The sequence below is a fragment of the Elephantulus edwardii genome, unplaced genomic scaffold, assembly GCF_000299155.1.
Source record: "Elephantulus edwardii isolate Elephantulus edwardi_28Jun2011 unplaced genomic scaffold, EleEdw1.0 scaffold00011, whole genome shotgun sequence".
Taxonomy (NCBI): domain Eukaryota; kingdom Metazoa; phylum Chordata; class Mammalia; order Macroscelidea; family Macroscelididae; genus Elephantulus; species Elephantulus edwardii.
This window is the reverse complement of record NW_006399761.1, coordinates 1,532,093-1,541,408: the sequence shown is the minus strand read 5'-3', so window position 1 is coordinate 1,541,408 and position 9,316 is coordinate 1,532,093. Positions and strand designations below refer to the sequence as shown.

The 9,316-nt window shown below is 46.4% G+C and overlaps 1 protein-coding gene across 1 annotated transcript in view; it reads left to right on the top strand.

Moving 5' to 3' along the window:
* Nucleotides 1–3,295: 3,295 nt before the first annotated feature.
* The window catches only part of CLEC4F (C-type lectin domain family 4, member F), a 27,161-nt gene continuing 21,140 nt past the window's right edge, over nt 3,296–9,316 (top strand). Inside the window, exons 1-2 of the mRNA XM_006881002.1 lie at nt 3,296–3,332; nt 5,103–5,503. Of these exons, the coding sequence (XP_006881064.1) occupies nt 3,296–3,332; nt 5,103–5,503 (438 nt within the window). The remainder of the gene's footprint in view (nt 3,333–5,102; nt 5,504–9,316) is intronic.

The window sequence follows — 9,316 nt, the reverse complement described above, 5'->3', positions numbered from 1 at the left end:
TGTCTTTATTAAAGGTTTCCCACAGTACCCCCTAATGGGACTTGCTTTGCGTGCACCATGGTTCTAACCCCCTGCGTCGATCGACAAATTCTCCAAAATTCCAGAATGTGTGTTTTAGTTACCCGATTTCCTCAAGTTTATTACCTCCCTTTCAGCTCCTGTATGGAGACAGCTTTAGATCACCGCAGAGGAAAATGAGATTTCGGGGCCTCTGCAGTCCTCCTTACAGTGTTAGTTGGACCTGGCATTGCTGCAAAATCAGCACTGGTATGGCTGCTTTAATAAGAGACCAGACGCTTCAAGTCTTAAGCAATCTTATAGATTCAGACCTTGCTCAATTAGAAAAATCCATTCATCACTTAGAGCAGTCATGAAACTCGCTAGCTGAAATAGTACTTCAGAATAGAAAAGAATTAGACTTACTCTTCCTGCAGCAAGGGGGGCTTTGCCAGGCCCTAAGAGAGCAATGTTGATTTTATGCCAATAACTCAGGTATTATCAGAGACAGTCTAGCCATAGTTCGTAAAAGGCTAGAAGAAAGAGCTAAAATTAGACAGCAAAATCAGAATTGGTGTGAGTCATTATTTTCTTGGTCTCCCTGGATGACTACACTGGTGTCAGCACTCATAGGACCCTTAATGCTGTCTCACGATGGACCCTGCACAGTGAATGCATTGTCAAGTTTGCGTGAGAGCGCATCTCCACAACCCAACTTATGGTCTTACAGTCCCAATATGAACAGCTCACCCCTATCACCCAGGGTTCAGACACCCATTTGGGCCCATGATTCAGCACATGGTACAAAACCCAAGGGGGGAATGAGAAGACTGTACAGACTCAATTTTGTGCTTAGGCTTCATCTTAAGCCTGACCTGGGCCTAACCCAGTCATCAGTTCCAGGAATGTTGTTGTTGTTATGTGCCGTTGATTCGCCTGCAACTCACAGCGACCCTATGTCCAAAAGCCCTGAACTCTGCCCTATCCTGTGCTAATCCCGCCATCTCCGCCACACCTGCCCGCATTATTACCCCAGTCACTGAATCAGTCTATCTCATTGAGGGTCTTCCTTGCCTGTGCTGTCCCTCCACCCTCCCAAGCATGACGTCTCTCTCCAAGGACTGGTCCCTCCTTGCAACATGTCCAAAGTATGTCAGATGGAGCATCAGAATCCTTGCCTCCAAGGAGCAGCCTGGCTTCACCCTCTCCAGGATAAACCTGTGTGTTTTCCTAGCAGTCCATGTTATATTTAATGCTCTTCTCCAACACCACAGCTCAAAGGCATCAATTCCCCTTCTATCATCCCTAGTCATTGTCCTGCTCTCTGATGCATAGCAAGTGATTGCAAAGACCACGGCCTGTATCAGGCGCACCTTAGTCTCCAGACTGACATTCTTGCACTTCAGCACTTTAGAGAGGTCTCTAACCACAGACTTTCCCATCGCAATACGTCTTTTCATTTCCTGGCAGCCGGTGCCAAGAGTGTTGACTGGGGATCCAATTCCAGGAATAGGCCATAAAAAATTCTTCTCCCAAGAGGCAGCCAATCAGGAAAGAAAGCAACCACAAGTTAACCAAAGAAGTACAGGAGGGTCTTATCTCAAGGTTAGCTGTCTGTGACTTCTAAAGATTAGAATTGCTTGAGTAACTGATCTTGAAGATTGATGTACATATCACAAGAGTGTGTGTATGTGACCCAAGAAGGTGAGTACGTGACATGAGTATGTGAGCTACGTGACAGGAGGATGTGGCCTGTGGAAGCCTAGGAACAAGCCAATCACAAACCGACCCATGTAATGGTTCACCTCATCCACCACTCATATTCCCGGTTACCTCACCCTGGTCAAACAGCCTCATGTCAACCTATAAAAAGGCCTGCGTGCCTTCACCCGGGTCACCATTTTCTAGTGAATGGTAGACCTTTGCATGCTGGAGTTTGTTCTGCAGAATTAAGCACTCTTGCTGATTGCATACCTGAGTTGGTGGTTTTTTGGGCGGCAATTTACAGACCTAACAGAAAGAAGAGACAATAGTTGACAAGGTCTATTCCTGCACAGACGATCAAGGGTGTTGTTCTGCGTTCCACAGGTGAGTACGGCACTGTGTGGCCTGTGCCCAGCTCTCCTGTCCTCTCAGCCCTTCTGGGGAGGCTCGGGTTCTGTTCATAGCACTCCTGGCCTCCAGAGCTCAGACGCAAAGACAGAGGACGGGAACCCTCAGTCCCTGCAGCAAATCTTCCTGCACAGATTTCTGTCTCCTTTGTTGGCACAGCCAATAGAGACCCAAAGACAAAGCCTCTCTTGTCGTTCAAATCTCCTAGGGAAGAAGCTGCAGGGCAGAAAGATGGGTGGTCTCCCTCCACCTGTGCTCTTTGCAGCCCCTCAAAACCCCACTGGAGGGTCAGCTATGGGTTGCTTTCCACTCAACAACAGTGAGGTGGTTGTTCTTTAGTTCGAGCATGGCGGGCTGGCAAGAGAAAGGGATGAACTTTGAGTTCCGATGGAGCTGCTGTTGAATTCTAGCACTGTCCATGAACTTGGCAGGAAGCTCTGGGGCCCTAGTGGTTAGGAGCTGTGCTGTCAACCTGTGGGCTCACAGTTCGAATCCACCAGCTGCTCCTCGGTCCAAAGATGAGCACTCTCCTCCCACGTGATACACTGTCTCTGCAAACCCTCTGGAGGGTCCGCTACGGGACGGTTCCAACCCAACGGTACTGAAAAACAACAGCCTGAGTTTGGCAACCAGGCTCAGAGCTCTCTCCTGTTGAGATGTCTCTGGATACATTTCCAAAACCTCTGGCAAAACCCACAGTGGACACCTGCCTGGATAGAGGGAAGCCCCAGGACTGACCTTTTGATAGAAAAGCACTCCACCCCCCTGCCATTCCAGACATCCCAGGTCAGTGGGTGGGGAAACAGCAGCCTTAGAATATACTCTGCCTCTTACTCTGGGCAGGACCGGAGTCAAGGTTTCTGTTATTCTTTTCTCCCCATCTCCTTCCTCATTCCACACCTACCTTGTTCTCCTTCCTGGGCCAGGATCTGCCCTTTCTGCACCACCAGACCATCCTCTGATACCTGAGAGCTTGTCTGGTCTATGCCTCTTGGCTTCCTCTAGTGACAGTCTGTCCCCTGAGTTAATTCATGCGCACTTCCAGGTAACTCTGATTCTTTCCCATAAGTGCCCTCTAGGGACATGTCATGGTGTCTTGTCACCTGCAGGCATGAATTCCAGGGCAGTGACTTCTGAAGCCTTCAAGACATCAAGACTTACTATGGTCGCCTGGGTGTTGTGGACCATGACCTTGGCCTTTTCCTCTCTGGCAGTCTTTGCGGGTAAGCTCCTAGGGGACCCAAACCCCATCAACGTCCCTCCTTCCTTCTACACAAATGCCAGAATGTCACTCCACTTCTAGCCCTGAGCCGTTTCCTGGGACAGAACAGAGGTCACTGTCCAAGGGGGATTTTTCCAGAACAGAGGCTGCAGGAGAGAAGATTATAAAAACCTGTTAGTGCCAACGCCCTCTTTCTGGAACTCTGACGGGGCATGGGGCAGCCTGGCATCCCCAGGACTAAGCGTATTGATAAAAAATGAATGTTTTAGCTCGGCAGTACCCAAGACCAATGCCAAGAGCAAAAGAACTTCAAACCATGGTTCAACACCATGAGGCTGCTGTCTGAGGCCCGTGATGATGACTAGCCACGTGGGGCTGGGGCTGGGAGGGACCTGGGGCACTGAGACGTTTGGACCCCAGAAGGAGACTCTTTACCACCATTCTTAGCCCCTGAATAGGTTCTAGTCTCCTCACCCAAATGATTATTATTTTTAGGAACAGTTCTGTGGAGATATGATTACCACATGATCAATTACACACCCTTAAAGGGTACAGTTTGATCAGTTTTGACGTATGCATACCCTGTAAAATGACCACCACAGTCGAGATAATATATACACTGTAAAATGACCACCACGGTCGAGATAACGGATACATTCATCATTCTTCCCACACAGGAGTCTAGAGCAAAGGCTGCATAGTGGAGTGGACCTGGGGAGGGTTTTTTAAACAATGAAAGAATTTTTCTTTTAAATTTCCAAGAAGGTATTGTACTAGAGTGGAGGGTTGGGAGGGGAGAAAAGTGCAACAATGAATGAATAGAAATCCAAAGTCTCAGTAAATTTTCATTGAAATTAAGAATAAATTTTTCAAAAATAAAAAAAAAATTAAAAATTTAAAAAAAGATTAAGATGCACCTGAAAAAAAAACCCACGCAAACCCCCCCCACACACACCAAAAACAACCTAACAGCCCTATTCCACAAAAACATTAGATTTTATGTGAGTGTTTACTTTTCAGAAACCTTTTTGTCAGATACTCACTGGTGTCTACTTTTGGTATTACCCCTAGTACTTTTATCATAATTATGGAGGCTGACAGGGTTTCTGGAAAGAAATCATTTTATACAGGCATGAAAGAGAATAAAACTAGTTGATGTACCTTAAGCCCCAAGTGCTTATACGTATTTTCACCCTTTCCCTAAGTTTTGCTGTGTTGAATTTGGTTTGAAAAGAATTTAAAGTGTACCTATAGAGGATAGAAGGAGAATTGATGCCTTTGAGCTGTGGTGCTGGAGAAGAGTATTGAGAATACCATGGACTGCTAGGAAAACAAACAGATTTGTCCTGGAAAGGGTTAAACCGGGTGGCTCCTTGGAGGCAAGGATTCTGAGGCTCCGTCTAACATACTTTGGACATGTTGTGAGGAGAGACCGGTCCTTAGAGAGGGACATCATGCTTGGGAGGGTGCAGGGACAGCACAGGAGGGGAAGGCCCTCTTTGAGGTGGATTGATTCAGTGACTGGGATATTGGGATGAGAGTGTCAGAGACAGTGCGATTGGCACAGGACAGACCGGACTTTAGGGCTGTTGTACATAGGGTCGCTATGAGTCGCAAGCGACTCGGCGGCACATAACAACAACAACAACAATAGACATGTTTGCAGAATTCGCAGTAAAACTACAAATTTGAGACTATTCTGATTGGCAGGTGGAACACTTGTCTGTGTAAGGAGCCTCTCTGATGGACTGGTCTACTTCCTCACCTCCAGGTCCCAACCATTCTGGTAGAGAGACTGAGATCCCGGAGTCTTCCCACCTGTTGAAAGGCCACGTGGAAAGCTCTGGCTCCTGGGATGAGGAGATCGAGACATTGAAGAGCAGCGTACCTTACGACAGTTCCCAGATCCGGATGCTCCACCGGCAGCCGCAAGGTGCCAGCGCTGACAACCAGGAGGTGACTAGGAAGCGGAGGAACTCCATGACCACGAGTGTCCAGACCCAGATGCTAAGGAAATTATTGGAGGAGTCCACCGCCGAGTCTAAGAGGCTCAAGGACGATCTGAAAACAGCAAATTCTCTGAATTCTCAGACCCAGAATTTCCTAAAAAGTATTTCAGAAAACACCAACCATCCGCTCTCCACACTATCTAGGGAGCTACAAGATGCCAGCGCTAACATTCAGATGTTAAGGGTAGAATTGGCAAGCGCCAGCATCAACCTTTTAAAGATTCAGAGCCAGTCTCTGAACATTAGTTTGCAAGGGGTCAACGACAAGATCCAGTCACTGAAAGACGACTTGGAGAACACCAAAACGCTCATGGTCATGGTGCAGGAGGACCAGGACAGCCTCAGCATACGCCTTGCTTCACAGGAGCTTCTACAAACGAAGTCAAGTGAGTGATGGGCCGGGGGCTGGACTCCTCCGTGGGGGCTCTCCTGACCCCACATCTTCACGTATCTCAGCACGTGGGTCCTCAGGAAAGGAGTGTGAGTGGTGGAGGCCCAAGCCCACTTAAACAGGCAGCAATGTAGCTAGGAATGGGTGGAGAGGGTGCATGCTCTCAAGGTGCTGAATAATTTTTTATTTTGGGAAATAAAAAAAAAATCTGTGTGATGCAGATACACATCAAGGGCAATGTGGCATAACAGAGCCAGACTTCACTTGGGGGGGACATAGGTCATGGCGATGGATAGCCTGTTCTTGATTTCTTATTGTCACGAGTATTGTCCTGTTGAGCGATGTCCCATTGAACGGCACCAGGGATATCAATACTGATGTCAGATGGACCCTGGCTGAAAGCAAAGCCTACCAGAAGAATGTCTGTTTGTGCTTTGTTGACAATGTGAAGGCATTTGACTGTGTGGATCACAGCACGTTATGGCTAACTTGAGAGGAATGGGAATCCAAGAACAGTGAATTGTGCTTGTGCAAAAGCTATACCTGGGTCAAGAGACTACTGTGAGAACAGAGCAAGGGACTGCTACAAGGTTTAAGATTAGGAGAGTGGTGTGTCAGGGCTATATCTTCTCTCCACACCTACTCAAGCAAATTATTCAGGACTCTATGAAGAAGAATTCCCCAACGACATATGTATTCTCCTGATAGTGTTAAAATCTGCTTTCCAGAGTGGTTGCATCTTTTTACAATCCCACCAACAGTGTATGAGAGTTCCAATCTTTCCACATCCTCTCCAACATTTATTGTTTCCTGTTATGTTAGACTTTATCTATTTATCTATTTATCTGTTGCTGGCGTGAGAAGATATCTCATTTTGGTTTTGATTTACATCTCTGCCCTTGATCTGGTCTTTCTTTGTGTGGCTTCTGGAAATTGTGTTTTTACCTTCTTCCTGTTTAACCCTCACACTGCCACCTTGCTGAAATGTTTGCAGAGTAAATCTGAGCATGTCGTTGTCCTTCTCAAGACTCTCCTGGTTGTCCCGTTTCTCGTGGTAAAGTGGGTGCGATGCCAAGGTCATGTCCTGGGCTGCATGTTATACAGCTGTGGCCTGATTGTTCCATGTTCATCTCCTGTTGCTTATGAACTGGTTGTACCCTAGTCCTGGAAATGTTGAAGCTCTCTTATATGTCCTCATGATTTTGTGCCTCTGTTTCCCCTGCTCACAGGTCTCTTTTTAGGACTGACTGCCCGGAAAACGTCCTCAGTTTTTAAGACTCAGCTCACTAATATCTCATCTAGAATGTTCTTTCTGAGTACCACCTTCAGCTCAGATGAACTATGTCTTGTTCACATGCTGCTGTGGTGGCCTGCAGGGGCTGCACTCACTGCCAACCCAAAGGCAGGTGGTTCGATTCCACCAGTGGTTCTATGATGGAAGGATAGGCAGCCTCCTCCCAGGTCCTTACAGCCTCTGAGCACCCGCAAAGGGTCAGCGAAGAGTCAGTTCCAACTCGATAGCATGTACCAAACCACAACCACAACACATGCTTTTCAACATCTGTGTCTTCAACATATATTTTTTATTTGATTGAAGGTTTACATTTTTCGTATACTAACTCATGGCTGCTTCGTGTTCTAAAATGAATTTCCATTGAGTAATGTAATTACTGAATGACTATGTCTAATCAGTTCCTTATTGTGACTTGCCTCTCCCTCCTCCCAACCATCTTGTTGTTGTTGTTAAGTGCCGTTGAGTCGCAGGTGACTCATAGCGACCCTATGAAGGAGAGTCCTTGACGCTTGGGTGCCTTTCATCCTCTCTCCAGGTTCATAGGGTTTCCGGAGGCAAGCTATTATGGAAGTGGACGCCACTCCTCCTTCCACGCTTGTTTAATCGGGGAGCTCCACCCCACTCTCTGTCCGCATTGGGTAGCCAACCATTAACGCATTTGACACATCTGTGTCACAGTGTTCAGCCTCACAGCAACCACAAGCGACCGCGGGACAGCAACTTGTACACCAGGGCGATATGACCATCTAGTACCTATTTATTAACGGTCACTCCTCAATCCCTTCTCATTCCTGTTAAACTTCCAAGATTGATACTTTGTGTAAGCCTTTGCTTGTTGTTGTTGTTGTTGTGTACCATGGAGTCAGAACTGACCCACTGCTGACCCCACCGTGGGATTTTCAGATGGGATAAATCCCAAGGGAAGAGATGATCTCCCTCAGAGTAGCTGGTGGATTCGAACAGCGTACCTTTCCGTAGGAGTTTATAATCTCGGGCTTATATCTGGTGGCCTAGTGAAAAGAAGCTGTGCTTCAATCCAGAAGGTGTTCGAGGCCACCAGCTGCTCCACGGGGGAAGGATGGATAATCTCCTCCTGTGTGATTAATTGCCTCTGGAAACCCACTTGTGGGAGAGGGTCAGTATGGGTTGGTTCCAACTCTAAAGTACCCAACAAAAATAACAAAATGTCATAATTGGCTTTCTGTGACTGATTTCTGTCACTCAGTATAATTTATTCAGATTCATCCAGCTTGAACTCAAGTGCAAGTGCTCTTAGATATTATATATACTGCCTTTATTCCTTATTTTGGAATATTAGTTAAAATAATTATTGACAAAAGTTTACATTTGTACAACATATATCAAAGTTTCTTTTTCACTAAGATAATTTGCTTTCATCTCCTAACTTGGATCATTGGTTTAATTTAGATTGCTACTTATTCTGTAAATACGTACTAGCATTTTTGCACCATATTTCACAAATTCTTGATTTTTTTGTGATGAGTGACTCTCCTCTGTGTTAATGTTGCCTTTCATCTGTTGAAGGCTATGAGTTGTTTACAGCTGTTTCCCAATGTAAGGGAATGCTTCAGTTAACATATGTTTATTGAGCATGTATTAGTTTGTGTCACGGACCTTATTTCTTTGTCAAAGATACCATCAATTCCTAGTTGACTTCTTTTTTACTAGAGTCCACATTCCTTGAGGTTATGGATCGTGTCTTACTGATCTTTCCAGAACATTATTTAGTCTGGTGGCTAAGAAGGAAGGAATTGCCCCGCCAACTCAACCGTAAGCGGTTTGAAGCCACCAGCTGCTCCGCAGGAGAATGAGGGGCAGTCAACTCGCGTGCAATTTACTGCCTCTGAAAACTCGCTGGAAGGTCGTCCATGAGTCTGTTCTGACTTGATTGTACACAGCAACAACCTCCTAGTCCTTAGAAGTTTAAGAACGCTCAACTTTGAACAAATGGAGAAAAGAACGAGTTAGCTGTGACCTCATGTCAAACAGGTGTAAGTTCAGACGACATTAAAGAACAGGATGATGTAGAGAGGTGACAGGGTCCCAGAACGAGGGCCTGTGTTCACAGATGTGACTAGAGCTGGACAGTTGTAAACTCAGGCTGACGAGGTGCTGCTGAGCTGGAGATCGGTTGTGGGCAGCTGAAGAAGATGGAGACAGGTCAAGGAAACATGGAAGTCTACAGGATGGGCGTAAAGTCTCCCAGGAAGATGTCAGGAGTTGGGGTGGACAGGACCATAAGGTAACAACAGTGGAGAGCTGGAAAAGAG